The sequence below is a fragment of the Pithys albifrons genome, chromosome 6 (genome assembly GCF_047495875.1).
Source record: "Pithys albifrons albifrons isolate INPA30051 chromosome 6, PitAlb_v1, whole genome shotgun sequence".
Classification (NCBI taxonomy): domain Eukaryota; kingdom Metazoa; phylum Chordata; class Aves; order Passeriformes; family Thamnophilidae; genus Pithys; species Pithys albifrons.
The window spans coordinates 46757894-46782480 of NC_092463.1; the positions used below are offsets into that span (position 1 = coordinate 46757894).

Below are 24587 nucleotides of genomic sequence, written 5' to 3' on the forward strand. Positions count from 1 at the left end.
TGGTTTGTTGAGACCATCAAATAATAATTTACTGTGATTCAATCTGTGGCTTTGTACAGTTGTTGGGGTGGGAGGAGGCCAAAGGATGAGGGGATTGGGATAAAAAAAAGAAAAAAATGTTGTTTGCCGTAGGCTTGGGTGAAGTGTGAGATAGTCCCTGGAGGGGCTCATGCTCCCCCTGTCCTCTCCTCCTCCTCTCCCCCTCCCCCATACTCCTCCTCTGAATCTGTTTGCTTCTTTCTTCGCTTCACCTCTGTCCTTGCGCACTGCACAGTGGGAACCTCTCCAAGATATGGTCCAGTCACCTGAAACCAGAAGAGGACTCCCATTAGCACCCATTGACCATCAGGGCTGTTTCCATTACTCACCCCTCACATTTTGGGATGACCCTGCTAGTGCTCACAGAGCAAATGCAAAAGGCTACACAGGCCTTAGAGATCTGGGCCTGGCTCAACGAAGCATCTGCACATCTGCTGAAGGAAATAAGCTTTGGAGTCTTGCAGTGATGGGTAAGCCCTGGGCACCTCACCAGACCTTCTGCCTCTGACCAAATCTTGTGGGAAGGGGCACTGTTTGGCAAGATCTTGCCCCCTCCTCCAGGTATGATGGGAACCACAAAGTGAATCGAGGGCAAATGCAGCCAAATTTCCCTGGCCACACAACCACCCTTTTCCTCCCCAGATCCCAGCATGTCTTTGCCTCACTTCTCTTTTTGTGCTTTGATGTTCCTCCCTCTCTGCTTTCAGCCACTGCAGGTACAGTGAGCTGGGATGTCTGGTTTCCAGTTTCTGCCAGAGCAGAAAGCGGCGTGGGCAACTCACAGGGCATGCTCTGAACAGAGAGGAGTGTTCCCAAGAGATTCCTTCCCACCCCTTCTTGCCCACATGACTATGACAAGGGACTATGCCACAGGACTATGACAAGGAAGAGGCCCCTGGCAGTCGGTGTAAGGGAGCAGCAGTGTCTGCCAAGCCCATGCCGTCAGCTGTGAGCCAGAACAGGAAAACGAGCCTTGAGCTCACATCCCCATCCGGAGGAAACACTCCTGAACATCTGGAGGACCCAAACATCTGGAAAATTCCCTTAATAGTGATAAGTGTGCTGGGCACAGCATTCAGCTCGGCCCCCCGATGACCTCACGTGCCACAGCTGGGAGCAGAGGGGTGGGGTGCTCGGGTGGGTTTCTGCTCATAGGAAGCAAACGTTGCCAGCATTTTTTGGTTTTGTTTTGTTTTGTTTTTTCTGAGGGGTGGGGGACAGGAGGAAGAGCTCTGCTGTGCTCACGGCCTTTGGCTAGAAAAGTGACAGAGGAAACCAGCTGCACACTTCCACCTTCAGGAGACCTCTCAACACCATCTCTGGATATAGTGCACTTCTCTTTATGCCTTCAGTTTATAAAGGGGTGAAAGGGGCCAGTTCAGATGCTTGGGAACTCCCCAAATTACATAAAGGGAAATGTTCATATAGGCTTTTCTCCCACATCCCAGTCCCAGATGTCCTTAGATGTAAATCTCATCCCTAGTTGTCCTTCTGTCTTCTGCCATGGAAAGAGTTGGTTACACAGACAGATATTCCCAGGCCTTTGGCTTAAGGCTAGCCAGCACATGCAGGGACAACAATAGCTTCCCTGATTGCTATCCAGCAGGATTGCAATTATTTAAATAAACTCATAATAAAAAAACCAAACAAGACAAGAAAAAGAAGAAAAACAGGCGAGTGAACATAAACAATCTGAAAAACAATGTTTCTGGCTCCAGCACACAGAATTTATAAAACCAAAACAGCCCCCTTTTGGCTAATTCTCAACATTGCATCAGTTCCAAATATCCCAGGGGAAATATCTAATGGGGAAAACTCTTCTGAGGAAGACAGGACTTTCACAGTGAGACAGGTCTGCTCTAAAACTTTAGGATGAGGCAATTTATGTGAGTGCATTATGAGACAATGCACCCACTCTGCTCTTCATCTGAACTCTTCTAGAGTCACTCTGGTGAGCACACAGTGAGCCGTACACCTTCAGCACCACCATAACTTCTCTTTCAGAGTGGCAATATGGGAAGAAGCATTCCTGGGCAAAGCACAACAAAATATGCTTTTTGTTTTTAAATTAAGTTCTATAGAATTTTGTTGCACAAAATGAGAGGGAAAAACCCCTTCCTTTCCCACACTTCCTCAGGCAAGTGGAAATTTTGACTATGGCTATTTCACTCACAAAGGTGTTTTGTTAAAAAATACCTGCTGCCGAAATGGTTTCTGCTGCATTTGTTTGCAGACAAATGCATCTGCAGTCACCTCCTGCTCTGCTTCCAGAGTACACCCATGGACCCTATCTCCTGCTGCCCATATAATGCCACTGCACCCCATCTCCTGCTTCCACAACTCACCATAGTCACGATACCACACATTTACAGTTCATGCAGCCGGGGCCGCTCTCATCTGGGGGATTCAGCTTGCGCAGTTTATGCTGACGGATCTCCCGCACCAAGGTGTAGAAGGCATCCTCAACGCCCTGGGGAAGAAAGCATCACTTGAAGCAGTTGCCCACTTTAAGAGGGGACAGTAGAGAGAAGAGAGGGCTCTGCTCCCCAGCAAGGTGTTCCTAGCCCTTTCTTCCAGCAGCACAAATTGCAGTTTAAGGTACAAAACCAAGCTGGGAAGGTTTAACAAGGACCTTAGTGTGGCCCGCAAACAGAGAGCAAGATTGAATGAACAACCAACGAGACAAAAGAGCTCTCAAGTCCCTAAGTTTCACAGCTTTCAGCAGTCTGAACAAGGTCTACCACCCAAGAGAAAAGCCCCTACTAGACCACTGAAGGTGTCAGCTGTTCCATTTCCACCTTTGTCCTCTGGGAGCCTCACTGGTATATTCTGCATGTAGATCTGCCACAATAGACCACAGATGAGGTTAGCTAAGGCCCCTGAGCTCAGCTGACCTGCAGTGACTATGGGTGTTATTCCAGAGCGCTGGAGAAAGCCCTTAGAAAGTATCACAGCTGCCAGAGCATGAATTACGTACTTCTCCAGATTGGAGGCTCAAGCCCAGAGTGGGGAGAGAACATCCTGATGGAGCACCTCGCCTTGAAGAAGCAACTAACCGCAGCCCTTGCACCTATCTGTCTGCAAGCTGGAGTCTGCCTGTTCCTGTCATTCCAGGGAAGCAATGGAGAGCAGAAAAAGAACATTTTGTTTAAAACCTTCCTCCTACCTGTCTGGTTTTGGCAGACGTCTCTATGTAGGGGATCCCATAACTCCGGGCCAGATCCTGCGCTTGCCGGGTCTCCACTGTCCGGGCTGGTAGGTCACATTTATTCCCCACCAGCACCATAGGAACATCATCTGAATCTTTCACCCTCTTGATCTGCTCCCTGCAAGAGGAAGAAGTGACAAAGTGAAGGGAGAAAAGGTGTCAGAGGCAGCTCCAGAACATTCCCCACCAGTTTCTCTGTCAAGAATTAACGCCTCTCTCCTGTCAAGTGCCCTGTGCTGTGCCTTCAGGAAAATGTAAATGGCTACAGCACAGAAGTGAATAAACGGCAAAATAGCTAGAGCACTTTTGGAAATGAAAACTAAACATACTTCTGCTGTTTAATTGCAATTATTTACAAAACAACTTGAATTATGACAATCTATATTAAGACATGACCTTAAGATAGTTTAAGCTAAACAAAAATGAATTCGCAGTTACCTGTGCTATTTCCAACATTTTAGGTCAAGTAATCCCCCCAACATGGGGATAAAAACAATAAAAAATCAACTGCAACCAGAATTTGCTGAGCTGAGCTGATAAAGCAGCTTTTGGCAGCTGTGACCTTTTCTGCAGATGCACAGGCAGTATTTGGTCCCTCTCAGTTTAGTTCAGGTCACTCAAAGTTGAGAAACCAACCGGGAACTAAAAAAGCTATAATGCTTACTTCTTCACTCCAACCTTGGATCTAAAACTAGGTGGGTGAGGATGAGATCTACCACGTCTAAAAATCTTAAAAAGTCCATTATGACCACAAACAATCCATTCAATTCCCTTCTGATTTTTAATAACTTCCTTTGCTTAATAAATCATTTAATTTCAGGGGGTTTTTTCTCATACATCCAAAACATTTAACATGGTTTTATTTAACTAATAAAAGCATTATTTAAAATGCCAATTTCTGCATTTTAATTTAATGCAAATTTCCAGCCAAAGGCAGCTGGACATGTATCACACACAAAAGAACCAATCATCTTTTTTTAATGTAGAACATAGAAATGAAGTCTGACTATACGTATGATATGCCATAAAGCCTTTTAAATGTTCCATGGAACATCCTGATGAGCAAATGCAAGTACTAAATTTAGTGCACAGGCTACACTTAGCTGAAAAGAGATACCTCCAAACTTACTAACCAGGGAGAGCCAGCATTTCTCTGGGGAATATTATTTTAAAAGTGCAAACACAAAGAGCAGAGGCTAAAGGAGATGAAAAGCTAGTGATTTACATCATGATCATGATGGCTTGAAATCGAGCCATCCTGCAAGCGATTTACAGGCACCAGCATGACACAAGGATGAATGTTGCTTAATCCCTCAGGTACTTTAGGAAAATCCCATCTTTTGTCCTTCAGTTCAGCTAAACCAAGCCAAATTAGTTCACCTGTGCAGCTATTACAATGAACGTGCCTGCTAGCTGAGACTGAGACATCAGAACAGCTCAGAGCAGCACCTCTGACTATGGAGCAAGAAATGGCTGTGCCCGTGCTCCGAGCAACAGGATTAATGGAACCTCAGTTTATGACGGAGGACTGGGGTACAGAGTCCCTTGTGGGCAGTGGACAGAGTAGGGACAGGCAGAGCCATCTCTTGCATCCTCTGCAAGTGCCTCCCATGGCACCCAAACCTCAGAAAAAGGCACAAAACACAGCAATCCCTCCCTAAGCATTGGGGTAAACAAGGAAGAATCCCGCTGTGTTAGTGTCACCTCCTGGCTCTCCAGCAGTGATGTCAGCAGGGAGAAGAACTGGGATGGTTTATTTGGGTGCTGCCAAAGCAGGACCATGTTGGGATGAGGTCCTTGCTTTGTCAGTGCTTCCCCATAGTCTTGGGCAAATCACCTCGCTAGGGCCATGACTCCCCTTCTGCTCTGTCTTTGCTCCGCTTAAAACCAACCTCCAAAGGGGCAGGACTGCTCTTCCCTGCGTGTGTGCAGCTGGCAGACCACAGCCCGGTCACAACAGCAGACAGCAGGGCAAGCAGCCCTCCCTGCCCCTCCCAGTCTCCTCTCCCAGCAGAAGTCGCTGAGATCGATTGCGCTAACAAAGCAATTCCACTAATTAGGGAGAGAAGGGAGGGGTCATACAGGATCAGCTCTCTCTTTCGTCACCGTAAACACTTAAACATTACATTACCTAGTCCCCAAAGACCACAAGCAATCCCTTAGGATGGGTTTTATTGGAGTCACTGACATTAGCCATCTGCTCTGTCTCTTCCCTGGGGAATGGCCACTTGAGCTAATTGTGTTTGCTGGCAGCCAATGCTTCCACCACAAGGCCCCATCTAAAAGGGTGGGCAGCAGAGTGCAGAGGCAAAGCCTCCCATTTGCACAGGGCAAGAGGGAAAGGGTCCTTCCCAGGATACCAACCTGTACTGGTGAATATCTTCAAAGGACTTGGTGTTGTTGATGGCAAAGACACACAGGAATCCTTCCCCCGTTCTCATGTACTGGTCTCTCATGGCACTGTACTCCTCTTGCCCTGCTGTGTCCAAGATGTCTAACAAGCAGGTCTCTCCATCGATGACTACTTGCTTTCTGTAGGAATCCTGAAGGCCAGGAGAAGGAAAGGGAGGAGGATGCATTAAGGGAGGGCTTAGGTCCGGCTGAACAAAGGGATGCAGAGAGTGCATCCCTGGGAAGATGCCAGGTCACATTCTGCCTGCCTTTAGCTTCCATTAAAGAGACAACTCAATCTGTTTCAAAAATGGAAGGGAAAGGAAAAATAATATGAAATAACCAAAGGAAAAGAGAGCAGCTAAGCAAGTTTCTCCTTGTCTATCGGAGCCACAGAAGACAGCTCCTGGCTTGCTCTCCCCATTCCCAGCCCTGCCTCTGGCAGACCAGGAGCAGCTCCATCTCGACCACACTGCACAGCCCTCAACAACTGTTTCCCAAGCATTATTTAGTCACAGCTCTAATCCCTTCTGCTGCCACCCTGCCTGGGTACTGGAAGGGGACACTCAGGAAAGGAGGCTCTGGCCAGCCAGGGCTTCCAGTCACCATCTGTGACCTGCAGGGCTGAAAGGTGTTTAATGTTTAAGATGACCTGGAAATCCAGTGCCTCCAATGCATCTCAGATCAGGCACCAGAGGCGATATGCCACCACTAAGGCTGCAAACTGGGTTTGATGGTAAACCTCTTCTTTAAACATGAGAAAAAAACTTAAATAAAAGCACGGTGTGAGCAGGGTGTTTCCCATACCAGTCTGTGCCCAGAGGGCTCCAGGAAAGGCAAGAACTATCCAGGCAGGTCCTTTCAAGTTGGGGGTTTTCCCTGCAGCAGAGGCAATCACAACTTATCACAGATGTGAGGAGGCCTGGAAATCACCCAGGGCATCCCTTAAAAGGTTTCATTTTGAAGGCAGGCTCCTCAGAGCACTGCTCCTCCCCACCATGCCTCTGCCCATGCTCAGTCTCATCGGCAGGGGTGGTGCTGGGGCAGCCCCTGCATGGAGGACAGCCTCATCCCTCTCTAACAGCCAACCCCTCTGGACAGTGAAGCATCCTCAACCCTCAGCCAGAGGAGGAGGCCAAAACAAAAGATACAAAAAAGGTGCAAGTCAGCGGTATAACCACAACAGTGCTTTACAACCACTCAGAGAGTCCAGGCTGGAGTTTAAAATTAATTCAAATGTCGGCTGCTCTTCCAATGACCATAACAATGTTATCAGATAAGCTCTGCAGGTCTGCAAACAGCCAACTAAGCAAAGGTCACCAACAGGACCAGTAGCAGCGCAGAAAGGGAAAGGGGCCAACACAGCCTCCATCCTTTGGTTCCTTGCTACAACAACATCATTATACTGGGACTAATTAAAGTCTTTCCTCACCTTGCAGAGAGGGCTGGGAAATCAGAGAAGATATCTGCTCTGCCATGACCTTCTCAGCTGTGCCTTCCCAAAAGGTGGACTGCTGACCCATTGAGAATAAGCCTGGAGTGATGGGCTGGCTTTCAGCCAACCACTTTGAAGGCAACTGGCAGGCTGCCCTGCAGGAATGTGCTCCCATTTCTAATCAATAATGTATCTGGAGCCTCCTTGGTGCAAGGGGACCCTGGTGCCTGGTCTGCCCAGCAAAGCATCCTCCCACTCCTGCACCTTGGCTTGTGTACAGAGGACCAGCCTCTTGGCACATGTGTTCACAATTAATTGCCAAGTCCCCAGTTACAGGAGGTCTCTCAAGCACACAGCATGCAGATGGAGGAGGGATCCCACACCTCAGTTCAGGTCATCAACAGGCTGCCCATGAGGACAGCCTGCTTACTTAGAAGGCAAAGGCATTAACTCTTTTGCAGAGGATGCTTCGCTTCCTGCAAAGGAAGGGGACAAGCTCTCCCCATCATTGCTTTGTGTATGGCTTCATCCAAATCCTGCCTCAGGATGGCAGCTCAGCCATCCCTGCCACACTGCACCCTGCCTCAATGCTTCTCTGCAGCCCCCAACATTCTACCCCACCTTCCTGCATAGGGGAAAGCAGCCAGACCCGGCTGTTAAGTGCCAGGCAGCAGAAACATCTGTCTGGAGTCCAAACTTAGGAGCTGGGAGCATCCCAGGTGTGCAGGGGGACCATGCCAAGACATCAGTTTGTTAAACACCACAGTCAGGATATGACCAGAGGTTTGAGTAGCCCATTACTGGCCAGCTGCTAGAAGCTCGAAGATGAACCAAATAACTTCTCAACACAGTGAAATTCTTTACTCCATTCCTGCTTATTCACCATGGGACAATGCCAGTAACATACCTTTCCTTGGAGCCTTGGCCCTCCTGTTCCCACAATAAAGGTGTTAAGGCCCCCCAGCAGTCCAAGAGTAGGCACGAGAGTGTGTGCTATAGCGGGTTTAGACAGTGTCAAGTTACAAAGCCCGAGGTTTGCAAGAGTCAGTCAGGAAAGCAGGAGAGGAACAGGCATCCAATCAGGGTCTCTGCCTCAGACAGGCGCCAAAACCCTCCTGCCCTGGGGAGCATCTTCTCAGTGCACCCTGATCCACTCGCACCCCACTTCGCAGCACAGCCTGCATGCACTCAGTTCATTTGGGTCACAGGCAACGCCTTTGCTCCCTTCACGTATATTCTATTTCCCCCCCTTTTATCCTGCTCATTTCAGCATTGCTGTGCTGCTTGTTAGCTGGCTGAACAGTCATAGTCAGCTCCTGGGCATGTTCCAAAGCAGCATAGTCACAGGACGGTGGTTTGTTGGCCACATTTGGATGGCTGGCAGGTAGCTCTCTGTGCATCCTAAATCCCCATAAAATGAAGCATAATTAAAAGGAGTCTCCTAAAATGAATGAGAAGATGGCTGAGGTAATAGGGGACAAGGGATAGGACCAAGGGAGCTGCAAAGGCATCGGGCTGGTGGGACCAGCAGGTGGAAAAGTACCAGGGGTGAGAGGGCTAAAGAGCAGTGTGAAGCTGCTTTTGGAAGAGGAAAACAGATGGGGCTGGAGGGAACAGGGTAGGAGAGAGCAGGCACCTCCCAGGGCACTGCAGGAGTTGGTAGGGTGAGGAGGGTGTGCTGGGAAATGCCATGCAAGGTTTACATTCCCCACTGCCTGTTTACATGGAGAAAATTCCCTGCAGGGTACATACAGGGGGCAGGCAGCTGGAGACAAAAAACACAGGATGCCAAAACCCAACACATCACTGGGTGAGAGCTGCCTGTGCCCACCTAAGGTCCAAGAGAGGACTCAGGCATGCAGATGTCTCCCCAGGGAGGTTGCTCTCCATCAGCAGCTCTTTTGCCAAAAACAACCTGGAATGGGTTTCTAAGGAAAGTACACAATGCTACTGGGAACAAGCACATGAGGAGCGAGGAGCTGGGGAACTGCATCCATAAGCAAGGAGACTCAGGAGCCCTTAAATTAACTTCCAGACTCCACCATGCATTTTCTAGGTGACCTTGGCCAAATGACGTAATAGCATATGTTTTTAAGTGCTTTCTCTCCTTCCTGTCTGTAGGATTGTAAGACTACTTCTGCCTTTCTACCAAGCCTTGTCTTGCTTGTTTATTTAAGCTGTGAACTCTTCAGGGTGGGGACTACACACACAACACCTACCAGAATAGATTTCTGATCCCAGCTGGAGCCTTTAGCCATTATCGTAATAATAATCGCAGCAATCACAGCTGCATTCATACACATCTGGCAGAGAATCCTATAGGACTGCAGACAGGGAGGTTATTGTCCAAGAGGCATGACAGAGCTGCAATTTGCCTTCCCAGGGTGGACTTACTCCTTGTGCAGAGCAGTGGCTGCTACCCACATCTCCCCCAGCAAAGGTGTAAGTCATGCAGGGGCTAATGAGCATGTCACTAGCTACAGCGATAGCAGACAGAGAATGGAATGTTTTTTTAAAGAAGTAATAGCATAGTGAAAACTGAAGACTGGACCTCCATCCACCCCCATACAGCCTTTGAGGACCAGAGGGTCCCTGCCAGCTCCTTCAGGAAGAGTGCTGAGCTAGACAGGTCGGTGCTACCATCCATACCCACGAGACCCATACATCAACCTCTAACTCCTTATGATGAAGCAGAGGCAGCACTCTCTAAAGCACAACAGTTCAGCTGCTTGGCACGTCTCACTAAAACTGCAGGACATACATAATACAACCAACCTCTGACAAAACCCATTTCATCAGTAAATCTCAAAACATCCTGCAGAAAAAGTCAATATATTTATTCTGATCTTGCAGGAGGAGAAATGAAAACACAGGCACAAAATGGCTCTTCAATCCCAAACCTTTAATCCCTCCCTATGCTGTCATCTCATCAGAAAGGAAGACTTCTGTGCTGCCTCTCAGCACCTGCGCAGCTCTGCCCGCTTCTGCTGCCTTCCGTGTTGTCTGTCTCTCTTCAGCACACATCACTATCCTTCTGCAGGAGGCACAAGTTGGTCATTGTGACCTCTAAACACGCAGCAACTCAGAAAGCTCTGCAAAGCAGAGGAACATACCTGCTCAAGTTCAGACTCGAGACGAAACTGAGCATGCTCTAGGTTGGAGACAAGGTGGAGAAAAGCAAGAGGAAAACATGCAGACAGACAGACCCCATGCCCAGAGCCATTTACCTCTATTGTGGGGTCATACTCATCAACAAAATGGTTCTGAATGAGCTGTATCGTCAAAGCACTTTTCCCAACACCACCTGCTCCCACCACCACCAGCTTGTATTCGGTCATCTTCCAGCTGACCCCAGCTCAGGACTTCCAGGAGCACCACTACCTGCAAGGAGAAACATTGTCACCATGTTAGGAGAGGTTACTTTAAAATAGGCAAAATAATCCATCAAACTGAATACTATGTTTATCCTGTGGTTTGCTGCAATCCTTCAGCTTGCTGGTCTGAATGCAAACTTCACAGATTCCCTGAGCAAACTTCAAGAGGTAAGAGAGTGTTACTGATGAGAAAAAGAGAGGTGCAGGCTGTGTAGATTAACCCCTAAAGTAACCAGTTTAAGAGGTCTGGTTTTGCAGAAGTTCTCAGCATTGTCCCTTATTTACCTTATCTCAAGCTGACAATCCAAAGTCATTAGATAGATTTGAAACCCTTGGCCAATGAGGTTGGGACGTCAATTCCCACAAGAGCAGGGAAAAAGAACCGCCAAATATTCTGTTACCTCCATGTCCTCACCCCTCAAGGCTGCGTTAAACCTCAAACCACATGGCAGGTTTAAGATAGTGGCACATCCCCACGCTCCGCCCAGCTCCAGCTAACAGTGCCTCCCACTGTGCTGGCCATCCCAGGATGGAGGCCTGCAGAAGGGGCACCCCTGCTCCCCAGAGATGGAGCTGGCATGCCCAACAGGGCATTGATGATTAGGGTCAGGATGAGCAAACTACACTTTTGCAGTACTGTGTACTTGCCATGGCCCTTCATCAGGAGAAAGTTCACATCCCCCCAGCTCCTCCCTTAAACTTCTGCTCCAAGTCTGCTGAGAAAGAGGAACTAACGCAGGAAGATTACAAAACCTCAAAGGTTTAAATAGAAATCTACCCTCATTGGACTGCAGACCCTGCCCAGTGAAAGTCACTCCAAGGTCAGACATTCATTCTCAGCTACCATCTGTACGCTCTGGGAACCACCCAAAATGCAGCAGGTAAGCTGGAAGACAAGCTCACAGTTCCCCGTGACAGTCGCCCTTCAATGCTGTCTGCAACACTACTCCATGGGGATTAGAACCAACTCTTTCCCCCCACTTCAGACAGTTAAATCATTCCACCCTTCTCCCAAGACTTGCCAGCCCTGCTCCCAAAACTCAGGCTCGTACAAACTGTGCTGTCAAAGGCCTCTCTAGACCCAGACTGCATTTGATGTATTTGCTAACACAGCAAAAATCTAATGGCAAGGAGGCCAGAACTTTCTGTCTTCAAACCCCACCTGACTGCAACGCTAAACCACTCTGACAGTTCCATCACCCACGTGAGCTGGGAATAGTCAGGAACAAACACCTCCTGCTGAAGCCTTTTCTGAGCTGCTATGTCGGTAGTGGGAAGGCAAAGAAAGATCATGCCCTTCTCAGCATCCAGGATCCTAAAGCAGGGTAAGGGAAGGAGTGCAAAACAGCAACTAGATAATAAACATGTTGCCAAGCAAGACCTCTGTTTGCTGTGGGCCTATGTCAGATGAAGAGTCTTCCCCTACTCGGAACCCCAGCCAAGCTGCTGAGCTCCACTGTGCAGTAGTCACAGAGCAGCAAGCCTTGCACATCACCACCTTAGCCTAGAGCTTTGAGATCTGGCTCCTCCAGAGAAACACAGACCCGTGTCGTCCTGCTCTGCACCCACCGAAGAGGCAGAGGAAATAAGCAGGGCAAAGGAGCTATTGCTAGCTCATCCTCATGGCCAGCACACAGACAATCTACATACAAGAAAACTCTGCAGCGTTGGTGTTTGCTCACTAACACCATAACTAGAAGGTGCCATTGCCTTGGCTAACTCTTTACTGCTCTGCAAGCCATCCCTGCCCCAACAATGGCAGAAGAGATTCTGCAGCTTGCAGAAGACAGCAAGTCCAGCCTACCCAACTGTTTCATACCATTGCTGCAAAACATGTCCTAATGCAGAGTGAGAGCGTGGGGAATGATGGACAGCTCTGGTCATGAGAGCTGCCCGAATTAATGTGTGCTAAAATCAATGTTCAGACAAGCTTGCTTCCTTTCCCAAAGGAGCCACAATGTAAGCTCACAGGCAATGAGCAGATTCAGCTCCACATCAGAGCATGTGCAAATGCCACAGAAGGAGCCGGGCCAGAGGCTCTCGGGAAAGCAGGGATTTCCATATGGCCAAGCTCTGCTATAGAGCTGGGCAGCTGGTCTTATCCTCAAGTTGACCTTACCAACATCATCTCATAGCTCCCCACCATGCTTTTTGCTCCTCCACATGGGAAAAGTCAGGTTGCTCATCTATAAATACATGGTTTCAGCACAGGGGTGACTATCCTCAACACCACCGCCCCCTCCACCACAGGGGCTGGTTCATGGAACAGCCATCCCAAAGACAATCTTTCTGGCTTCCTAAAAACCAGAAGCAGAGAAGAGTGTGGCTCCTGTCAGAGAGACTGTAACAGACACCCCAAGTTTTCATGCTGGTGACACACCGGATGGAGGTTTATAGACTGCTGATGGTTGTGAAAGCTTCTCTTGATGCGAGGATTTCCAGTTTCCATGACTCAGCAGCTAACACAGAGCCCACCACAAAACAACAGAGGGAAATTTAAAAGCATAGTCTCTCAGTCCCACATAGAGCAGGAACAGAGCTTCTTCCACCTTCTGTGAGCTCTTCAAGATCTGAAACTCTGATCCAAGTCAATGTCTAGTGTTTCCCCTGCCTATCGAAATTTATCACCTCTGCAGTACTCAACTGTACCCCCAAAAGCCACACAGGGCTGTCAAGCAACAGCTGAGTGAAATGGTGAGGAGGAGAGCCATTCAGGAGCACTGTCTAGAAAGAGGAGACCTGGAATCTGCATGTCAAGCCAACAGCCCCAGTGTGGAGCCGTAGCTGCCGCTGCTGTATTTCCTGACCTCGTGGATTTTCTCCTGTAGCGAGAGGGCTCCTGGCTCCCAGTCAAAGCTGTCTAGGAAAGCTTTGCCGAGTGCTTCCGCCTGGCAGCAGCAGCTGCTCCCAGCCCAGTAGCCAGAGCCACGCAGCTCCAGCAAACAAGAAACATCTGCCAGCCTTGTGCAGGAAGCAGGGAGAGGAAGCACCCAGCTCCAATGGACACCAGCATTCTACCTTTGTCTTGCAGGGAGGGGATGAAGGTATGGATGAGGGCAGAAGGCACATCATCTCCTCTGCCTGCACATGCTGGGAAAGCAGCATGGAGGCCTTGCCTGCAGAAACAAGGACCAAGATGCTTGGCAAAAGCGTGCAGAGGGCTAAGCTCTGAAGCAAGTCTAGGCATCAGGGCTACAGGTGTTACCCAGAGGTGCAGCTGTGTCCTGCAAAAAACAACCTGACCTTCATGGTCCCTATTCTCCAGCACAGAAAGGTGGTTTGGGGGACCTGACTGTGAAGCCACCAGAAACTTACACAGGAGAGGTGAGGAAGTTGAGGGGCTTGGCCCCATCAGTACATCACATAACATCTCCAGAGTGTGAACAAAGCTCAGGCATCAAGTGAAAGGGATATGCACTGGGTTTCCAGCACATTGATCACAAGGGAGGCTCTGACACTCTTTTAACAGAGTAACTGAAGGAGCTTTCTCTATGTCCTCTGTTTCCTCCCATCACCTTGCATCTCTCCCAGGATGGACACCAAACCAACTAAACAAGCCAAGAGAGATTTTTGTGCAGCACTGCAGTACTGAGGCCAGCCATGGCAGAAGTTTTACAACTGTTCCTGACTGAACATTTACCCTCTACCTGTCCACTGGGAGTCTCTACATTTAAAGGCATCAGAAGTCAGTTTCAACTCTGCAAATCTATTTGGGCACATCTCAGAGGCATCCTTTCCTCCAAAGCCCTGTCCAGAGGAACTGAGGAGCCCTATGATCACAAATGCCATAGCATTTGATTTTATTTCCCTCAAGCAGAGATGCCCTGCAGGCAGAAATGGTCTGCAATCCTCTAGGAGAACAACATTAATCTCAGCCTTTTACCAGCAGTCCACACCTGATCAGGACTGAGCCCTGAAAAAGCAAACCTTGTTGACTCACCCCAGTGACTATCTAGCTCCTCAATTTGCTCATGCACAGGACTGTCATCAACAACACAAAAGACAGCCTCTGGAGGGACTGAAGAACATCTCCAGTGGTTTGAAACAACATCTTTTGTTTTCACTCTAGGATCAAAATGCTGATGTTCTCAGTGGCCAGCCCAGCCTGAAAGAGATTAGGGAAACAAGGCTGGCAAACTGGTGCTGTTAGGAATCTGCCTATCCAATGCTACATTTTCATTTACTTGTTGCTTTTTTCAGTTAACAAGTGGGCTATAAGTCTAACTCGCTGTGCTTGTTGTTGGCTTGCTGGCTGTGTATCCATAAACTCAGACATCGCACCTCACAGATGAAAAAAAAAAGAGCAATGGATGCCAAAGAGGGAATAGAAGTTGCAAATGCTGGCCCTGCTTTGGAGAATTGACTTGGAGATAATAAATGCCTTCTACTAGGGGGAAAAAAAAGTCAAAAAGAAACAGAATGGCTCCTTCTATCCTCTGCCAGCTCTTCAAGATCTGAAGGAAAAGACAGCCTGTCCCAAGAGACTGAGCACAAAAATATTGCTGCAGAGGTGAAAAAGAAAAGAGGCACAGAATGACATAATGTAGGAGGCTCAAACCACAGACGTGCATTCAAGGAGAAACCTGAGGAAGAACAGGCAGGTTCAAGCCATAGGCAGGTCTGGAAGACAGGGACTGCCTCTCAGTAGCAGCCATTAACATGTTCCAGCAGCAAGGTATAAGCCATAGCTTTGCACAAGGTCTTAAACAGGCATGGACTGGTCGTTGCACCAGGCCCAGCCCTTGCAGTTTCCAGATGAAGCACATGTGGCAACACAACCCCGCTCCCAGAGGCTACACAACCACAAAGGGCTTGTGAAGATACGGAAGGACAAAGGAAAACAAGGCGGTTCCATCCTCACCAGAGCTGCTACTACCTCTTCTCTGCTCCCTGGCTCCTTCTTCAGCTGTCAAGATAGTTGAGCAAAAGACAAAGCTATGCACTCACTGGCTGTTAGCAGTAAGTGGGTGGAACTACACTGTTCTTGCTTTCCCTCTCAAATAATAAATATTATTAATAAATTTTTTTGTTGCTAGCTTATTCCAAGAAAAACAACAGGTATAGGTAGCTATACCTAAACTATGCAAACCAGCAAACAACCTAAACAAGTCAGTAACACAACAAACCCTGAGAACAAAACAGCTACCCAAGAGCCTCCCTCTGGATGAAGGAATTGCCCACCTACCCCACTCCCCCCAGCCAATACAGGCCACCAAAACTACTGTACGCCAAAGAAAGATGAGCAGGTCCCTAATCTTAGGAGCTTATAAATCAAGACTGCTCATGCCCATATCTCCAGCATCATGCATGTGGCATGAGGAGCAGTCAGGAAACTCTGGCAGGTGTGGGATAGGCTTGCAAATCATAGTGGAATTGTCACCTTCCACCATCACCACCCTAGCCGTCTCCCGGATAACAAGTTGCTCATCCCAGCATAGTGTCTGTAGAAGAACCAATCTTCCAAGCTAATTTCCACAGAGAAAAAGCTGTTCATCACTGCCAATCCATGGAAGGGGAGAAAGAAACATGATATAGCCCACACCACTCCTGAACACAGACCCTTTAAAAAAATTACAGGCAGATAGGAGAGACCACCTGTGCTAGCATCCAAGTCACTAGCCGAAAACACCAGCTGTCTGCATCTGGAAAGACCAGTGTCATGAAAAAGATTGAAGACAGTTTTTAAATTATGCCCGTGATTTATGATCTAATACTTAAGTGCTCTTGGAGATTCTAGATAAACAAGAGTAGCCTGCTTAAGGAGAGAGAAGTCTGGAGCTGTGTCTGAAAGTTGGTAAAGATGGATGCACAAAGTCATGAACATGCCACAGTGCAGGCCAGGACAATAGGGGACAATTAAATTAAAAAAATGAACTCTTGCAGTCAAGACTTAGGACCTAGTGTTGAATCTACCAACACATGTAGGAAACCAGTGTGAGGGAGGAAAACTCTCGATGTAGATGGCTGCAAACTGCCAGAGCCCCTCTGCTTTCACCTCATCTCCAGCCTCCCTGGGCCAAGCAGGTGGTTGAGGGGCAGACACTTCCCTGCCTGGGCTGGCAGCCCTCCACTCCACCCTGGAGAAATGACTTCTCCCCAGCTTCCCAGCCTTTTTCAGAAAACTAATAATACTCTGGAAAACAGAGACACCAAGGTGCACCTTGAAAGAAGAGCCAGATCTTATTCATTTTCCTGTACATTAAAATCTCACCTATAAACATTAATGGGATGGGTGAAAGGTAGTGTGATGTATCTTGAGTATATAAAGAGATGGACAGGTACCCAGGAAATCTTAAAACAAGACCTGTGCTCTAGATGACAGTAACTGTTAACTGCTAAAACACGTGGTATGCAACCACAAACCCAAGCTGTGAGCAATCTCTTGTCTTGCTAGGCTCAGTACCAAACTGTATTGATTTTCCCACAAGATATAAGGTGCAGATGAGTATGCAGCGCCAGTATAAGTGGATCTCTGTAATCACAGCTATTAACTGGGACAGAGAACATCAGGCTTTGGGGAAAATGCTGCCTGGTAATGCAGTGGAATTACAAGAGATGCTGTCTCCAGGCTGGTTTCCTAAGGTACCTGGTATCTTCTGCCTGGTCCTCTTGGTGATGAAAGGAGCAGGTGCAGGCAAGCTGCTGGGGAAAGATACAGCCTCTCCCATGACCCACCAGTCCTGTCATCACGCTATAGCAGGCTGCTATAGGAGGAGCTGTCTGGCTCTCTGCTGTAACAGCATAAGAAGGGACAAATTCAGATCTTACCACTAAGCTGCAAGAGATAGAGCACCCACCGCTAGAGCTGGAGGTGGCAGCCATGCACAAACAGAAACCATCCTCTTCACTGTAGAGACAGGCAAGGGGATGCAAACAAGCCAAGAGACTGGCCCAAAGGCATCAATGGGTTTTAAAGCTGGGAACTAAATTCAGGCAATGCAACTTCCCATCTGGGGTCTTCACCTTAGACAAAAAGCTCCCAGTAGATGTTCTGGATGGGAAAGCCGTTGGTCTCCTGCTGGGTGTTTGTGTTGAGCTGTCAGAGCTGGCAGCTCAAACCTGGCCCAGCTTCCCTTGGCAGAGACAGTTGGGGAAGCAGGGTACATCAAACAGGAAAGCCCAGAGTGCTGCAAGAGGGGCCCTGCTCTCCAATTCTCCTGATGAAATCACAACTGGATCATGGGCACAGGCGGCCAGCAGGGACGGAGATGCTCTGATACACAGATATGCAACGGGAGTTGCAGGTAGGGCTGGGAGCAGAGGGGCAGGCTGAGCATTGCTCCTGTTTTCCTCATTTAAAGCCCAGCTACAACAAAGGGGGCAGTCACTGGTAAAAGGTGGCCTTGTATATCACTTAAGAAAAGGGCCAATCCCCACCTGAACACCACTGATGCATACTGGACCAAAAGAAGTACCCCACAGTCAGGAAATGCAGTCCCACTGCAAGATTTCTGTTCTCCTCTCCTTCCCCATCCTTCCTTATTCCTCCCAAAGCACTGTTGATAAGGAAAAATTTGGAAACTGGTTTCAGGAAACACATCCAAGCCATTTTTGCTGAGAAGAATTTGCAATGGAAATAGATATAGCTGTTCGGCTTCCTCCTTGCTTTCAATTCTAACAAAATACAGCAAATACATGGATAAGAAAACAGGGCAGTTGCAGCTGGGAAGTTTCAAGAACTGTTTTGATAATGCTTTTAGGGGTTTTTTAGCTTTGTTTTTGTTTTGTGGGGTTTTTTTTTTAAAGTTAACATTTAATGGATATAAGATTTTTTTTTAAAGCAAGGTTTTGGAACAAAATAACATTACAAGAGTATTGGTGAGCTCCAGTCCCCAGGAATGGAACAGTGCACACAGCACTATCCTATCACACTACAGCTTCTGCAGCAGAAAGGTCCAGACAATGAGCCAGCAGCATGAGATTTGAGTGAAAAAAAGACAGAAGCTGTTGGCCAGCAGCAGAAAAGCAGACAAATGAGTATCTTGGGACAGTAGGAGCCCAGTCTGCTCCTGCCCACGCGACACTCACTCACCCTCTGGATGGCTAACCAGCTTCCACAGAGAAATAGGATCCTCTTGTCAAGGATGGCTCAAGTCCCCCTAGAAAAAGAAACACAGAGTAGGAGTGAGAAGAATCCCTCTCTGCAGCCCTGGATGTGCTGAAATCAAGTGTACCTTGGGGTATGCTTTGGTTAGTACTCAGCTTGGGTCCCCCAGTTCCCCTGGACAAGCACTTAGGATCTTGGAAAGGGAAAAGCAGCGTCAACCCCCATCTGTCCCCTCTCATGTGTGATATATCACAGGGTGCTAATCATATTTTTCAAAGTTTTATCTTTCCCTTGTTTTTCAAAACAGAGGGTAGTAAAGCATCACAGGTGCAACAGCATCATCTCCGCAGGCTAGTTGTGGGTGAGGGACAGGCCATCTTGGGATGAGGGGACAAAGACTGTGTTTCCTTACTGCCCTTCCATTCCCAATGGGACACCAATAAAAATGGTTCATAACAGTTCATTCAAAAACAGCGCTCAAAGGAACAGCCAAGATCAGATACTTCCAGAGTGTCTTTTTATTAGTAAGTCTTTCAATTTACAAGATCAAATAGAATGATCCTCCTCTTACATTCATTTAGCCCTTGGAGGGCCTTTGCAGGCACACACTCTTATTTATTAGCAGAGCAGGGATGAACAGGAAGAAGGCACCATGGCAAAAAGAAAACCTGCAGGGCTCACTTTAACAAATGTGGGAGAAGCAGCTGTGGAAAATGAATTAGAAAAGCAAGTGACGGGACACCTTGGAGCCAGACAAGGTGGCAGCAGAAAGAGGAGATAAAATGAAGTGAGCAAGCACCTTCTGCTGGGACCCTGTGATACATTATTATCAGGCTGACACAATGCTGTGGTAAATGTGAATATGCATCAGTAATTATGCAGAAGATATTCAGGGCATGCTGCTGATTTACGGACCTGGCATCTGCAGCCTAGAGGGATGGGGACAGCGAGCACAGCTGGCAGAGAGGTCCACAGAAGACCTTCAAACACAGCCCCTCATTTGCCATGGCAAATGCATCATGACCAAGTCTGTAGCCATGCAGACCCAACCACTGCCTTGTGTGTGCAATACTGAGCAACACTGACAGAAGCAGAGAAGTCCAAAAGTTAAGGTGAGAGATTTAATTTTGGATCAGTAGACTTTATTAAGTTAGGGTCCTGGATTGCCCAAACCTCACTTTGCTGCTCATGGCAAACCTCAGCCACAACAGACTTGTTAATGTGATGCTCATATCTTCTCCCTCTGCAGCAGTCTGGATTTAAAAAAAAAAAAAAAAAGCAAACAGTGTTGCTATAGGTGAGTTATTTAAATGCATCATTGTCACAGCAGAGACCTGCTACAAAAAAGACTGAAGATGTATTGATTACAGTTCTCCATACTGAAAATGAAGGCATTTCCCTATTCTGGATCTGGAGTAACAAGGGGACACTGTGCAGGGACTCATCCTGCCTATCATAGCAAGAATTACAGAGTCGACACAGAAGACATACTCCTTCAACTCTGAGTAGCCTCCACACACGTTCATATATCCCAACCCTCAGCAACACATAGTGGAGCAGATCAAGGAAATAGCAACTCCACCCTGCAACAAACAACACACAACAATTAAGCAACTTGCTGATTGTCACAGAGGAAACTTTTGGTAAAGCTGAGGATTTCTGCTCCCCCACATTCAAGCTTCTGTCACAGGTCTGTGCTCATCAATGGCTGCAGTTGAGTGTGCAGGGGACAGGAGTATAACACCTACTCCCACCACCTCCATCACAGCCTCCAACATCTGCTGGCAGACCTGCACAATCAGCAGAAGCCAGGGGGGGTTTCCTTCCAGAGCTTCCTTGGAAGTCCACAGTGACAATGGCATGCAGGATTTGGGTGGGCTCACAGCCAGCATCTTAAGGGTAACTAAGGCTGAAAAGAAGCCACAGAAATGCAAGACACCAAGCAAGGTGGTTAACAAATAAGCAAAGCCTCTAAAAGCAGAGGAGCAGCTGAGCTCCCTCTGGTAATGCCTAACAGTTAGGTGTACCCATGTCGCCTTAGAATCCCTCAAGTGAAACCCAGTCCCTCAGACACCCTCCTAGAGGCTATGAGTAGATCTAGATACAGCCTTGGCACTGCACTTGACAGGCTATAAAACTCCAGAGACTCTGCCCTACCTCTTTGAGTCAGCTTAGGTGTTCCTTTACACAGACCAACAATTCACGGAGAAGAGCTGAACAGGGCTCTGACCCTCACTTGGACCAGCACAACACCATGGGCAAATGCTCCCTCCAGTCACATGAACCAGATTCACTTATTTGAAAGAGGTACGGACAGGAAGCACACCATGCCCTGAGTTTCAGGGATGACATCTAGCTGTGGAAAAGAGTCAAAAAGTCCATGAAGTGAATGGACAAAGAGATGCAAGGGAGCCTCGACATAATGTCCCAACTGCAAACAGGAAAACAACCTTGAAGTCTTTACAGAGAGAATGTCTTTAGTAAGAAAAGTCAGAGACCAGCACCTGCCCACAGTTGCTACTGCTGTGGCAAGCACCTGATGACCAGACACAGCTGGCACTTACAACACCCAATTCCTAGCGCCTGGTTGCTCCTGAGAGCACAGAAAGAAAGAGCAAAGTACATCCCAAAACATATACAGCATGAGCTGAAAAAATCATTGCTTGGAAGAAGGGAAACAGGGCAACATGATCCTGCAGGTGTCCTTCCAAGTGAAACATCCTTTTGTCAGGCATGACAATGCACCTCCACCGCAGATCAGCCTCAGCTCAGCAAGGTCCCCAGGCAAACCACATATAGCAGCAAGAAAATGTCATGCACATGGGAAGGGAGGAGAGCAGGAGATGTCCAAAATATAAACATCACTTTTTTTATTTGTGTATATATGGCTTCCCTTTTTCTTTCCTGGTGTCCAGCCATCTCCCACTAGACTCTCAGGCTTTCTGATCCTGCTGCCCAAGCACAACTCTGCAATGCTGGGGAAGCACACATTGCATAGACATTTTAAACAGAAACACAACTGGATTTATTTTTGGACATTATAAGGCTCATGCAAACAGCTCTGTATTTGCTCTGAAAAAAATAACCACAGAAGGCAAACCTAGAACTTCAAGGGCCACTTCTCCTGACAGCCCAAAGACATTACCTGTGTGTAATATGTACAAGGTGCAAGTTTTTACAGCTTCCAAAGAAAGGGAGAGAACAGTCCAAGCCAAGGAGTAAGAACCAAACACGTGTGTCCCAAAACTGAGATCTCATCTTGAAGGTCCACCTTAAGAAAAGGTAACAAGCAGTGTCCTTGCATTGAATCCACTAAAGCCAAGACAGTCAACACTGACTGGGGACTTCACTTGGTCTGTTTTCATTTTCAACCTTAGCCCATTTAAAGCACTTATCCCTCCCTGAATCTTGAGACCATAGCAAGGTAGACTGACTGTTGTAGTTTTTTAATGGCATGGGGAGTTACTGGCGGGGAGAGAATTTACATCAAAACTACAACACTGACATCACCTGTGAAAGGTACAAACACATCTTCCTTAAGCCAGGGAGGCATAGAATGCCTGCAGAGCAGCTGTAAAACTCAGCTATCATAAAGCAGAAAGAAGGAGGTGGCAGAGTAGTTTTCTCCTCTCTGGAGATCTGGTTGCCATGAGGCATTGTATATGGTGCTGGTGAGCGCTGGCACAGAGAACTTGCTCCTGGGATCAGCAGTTGAGTGTCTTCCCAGGACCCTCTGCTAAGAGGCTTTTCCATTGTGCCTCCTAAGAATACAGAGACCCTTCCCAAGGAGTTTCTGTGACAGGGTTGACAAAAATAAGCCTGCAGTCTCAGGGCTCATTCAGCCTTGTAGAGGTACAAGTGTGTTAGACAACACCTGGGGACCACAGCAGAGGAACCATAGCAGCAAAGATCAAGCTCACTCATAATTCTTTGGCTTTGGTTTAAAATATAAGAAATAAAGAAAACATAACCTGAACCTTCCTTCAGCCCACTGCAAAAAATCCAAGCACCTGCCTTCAATTCCCCAGTGTATAATAACACAACTTTATTATTGTAAGTAAAATTATTATATTTTCTAGAAGCTATTAGAGAGAGAGAGAGTGTGTGTGTGTGTGTGTGTGTGTGTGTGTGTGTGTGTGTGTGTGTGTGTGTGTGTGAAGATCTGTTACATGACCTACATCACTCTGCAAATCACTGATTGCTGAGAGTGTTTCACTCCTGCGTTCAGCATCTGCCCTCATAAGCACCAGCAAAGACACAAGAACTGAAGCTCTGATACTTAAACCATGATGTCTGGAAACAGGGTTGAAAGCTGGACCTCAGGGGACCAAAAAGCTCACACAACTACCTCTTGGGCTACAGCAAATACCACCAAAAGCAGCTCCAGGCAGGGCTGGTGGAACACAGAGATGAGATGTGAACCAAGAGACCACAGCTTGCTCATACTTGTGGCTGCAGCCCTTTTCACACCTTTGGGCTTTTTTTTTAATCTGCTACTATAAATACAGACTGCAACAGCTATGAAGTCACTGTTCAAGTGGCAGGAGCCTGGTCCTGTGCATGATCTATGAAGTTCCTCCCCAATTCCGCTCACCCACACCCCACAGAATCTGCCCATGTTGCCTCTGCTGACCATTCAAAACTGCAAGACTGAGAAATGCTAAATGTCACAAGGCTGTTAAGGGTTTTATTTCTTCCCCTTGTGGTTTGGAAAAAGCAAGCAAGAAAATGGACAGGTGATATGAACCACAACTGTTAAAGATGATCCAGGTCTAATAAGATGATGCAAACTTCCTGGCTCTTGTCATGGCCCCATCTGTCTTGTGGGCTTTGAGTTGGATTAAAAAACTGCACATAAGATATGGAAATGATCCTCCTGAGGAAAAAGTCATTAGGAATATCTACAGAAAATCATCACTTCTGAACAAGAACCTCTTTCAGAGTTATGGTGCTTTGGTGCTTGTGTTTTTTTACCTTAAGGAAGCAGAGAACCATTATAATATCTGCAGTCAGAGACTCTATGGATCCATAGCTCCTCCGATCCCCAGTATGATAAAGTTCTCTTTCTTTAGAAGAATAAATTCAGAGATTAAGCTTCAACTCAGAACTGTTACAGTCTTGCCAATACCATGAGATCTCAAATGTGATCACATGCTTTCACAGGAGCCTGGAAGAGTGACAAGCTATCAGTGAGATTTTGGAAAGGGGTGATGTTCTGATAAAGCCTCCCTCTTCATCTGAGGACAGTAGAGCTCACCAGTGCTGTTTTTCAGGGCTCCTAAAGCACACGCAACAGTTTCTCACTCTTGGACATCATTCACATCTAACTAGACATAAACTGCTTTTTCATTTCCCCCTTAAAATTCTCTAATTTTCATAAAGCAACTCCCTGAAGACCATGTGCCTCTCTTCAATGAACCTTCAAGGCCACAGTGTGGTGTACTGGGTACAGTTCCTACACAGCTGTCGTTGTTCCAACACAGGAACTTCAACTGAAAAAAATAAAATTAAACTGAAAAAATTAATTAAGTGTTTGCAAAAAGCTGTTTCTAGAAACAGAACAATCCCACAGAAAATCACCATCTCACATGCCAAACCAGCCAACTTTAAGCAAAAAGATGCTGCAGTGTTTTGTGGGGTGAGTATATTAACACAAGGAAAATTTATATTCCAACAGCAACAAAAGCAGAGAGTTCTGAAAGTTGGAATTTGTCAACTTACCCTCATAATTCATCCTTAAAAACTTGCATTATGGTTGTCTCATTCTAAATTAATTCTCTCCATCAAAGGTTGATTAGAGTCTAGGAGCTACTAATCACACATATTTTTTCACCTCATATAACAGTGATTGTCTTTCACCTGTACACCTAAGACTGGACAGAGAGGGTGCAAGACCTGCATTGAAGAAAAGTACATTTAAGGTTAGTATTTCTTACCCAAATGGAAATCTTCCGTAAAGAAGCTGTTCCAAGTGGTGGCTGCCATTCCACAGGATTCATTTGCTCTCACTTCCATAGAGTTTTGATTAAACTCAAGATATACTATGTCAACTCAAATAGAAAATCTGACTTAAACTAACAGTCAAAACCCTGA

The 24587-nt window shown here is 47.1% G+C and overlaps 1 protein-coding gene across 6 annotated transcripts in view; it reads right to left on the reverse strand.

Moving 5' to 3' along the window:
* Positions 1–2: 2 nt before the first annotated feature.
* Positions 3–24587, reverse strand: part of HRAS (HRas proto-oncogene, GTPase) — a 41478-nt gene continuing 16893 nt past the window's right edge. For 2 of the 6 annotated variants that reach the window (XM_071558720.1, XM_071558719.1), the window contains exons 2-8: positions 18480–18546; positions 17034–17178; positions 10301–10454; positions 5612–5790; positions 3206–3365; positions 2385–2509; positions 3–305 (exon numbers count right to left, since the gene is read on the reverse strand). In XM_071558720.1, coding sequence (XP_071414821.1) covers positions 2390–2509; positions 3206–3365; positions 5612–5790; positions 10301–10411 — 570 coding nt within the window. In that variant the 5' untranslated portion in view covers positions 10412–10454; positions 17034–17178; positions 18480–18546 and the 3' untranslated portion in view covers positions 3–305; positions 2385–2389. The remainder of the gene's footprint in view (positions 306–2384; positions 2510–3205; positions 3366–5611; positions 5791–10300; positions 10455–17033; positions 17179–18479; positions 18547–24587) is intronic. The other 4 variants (XM_071558718.1, XM_071558717.1, XM_071558722.1 and 1 more) reach the window with 3 other exon arrangements.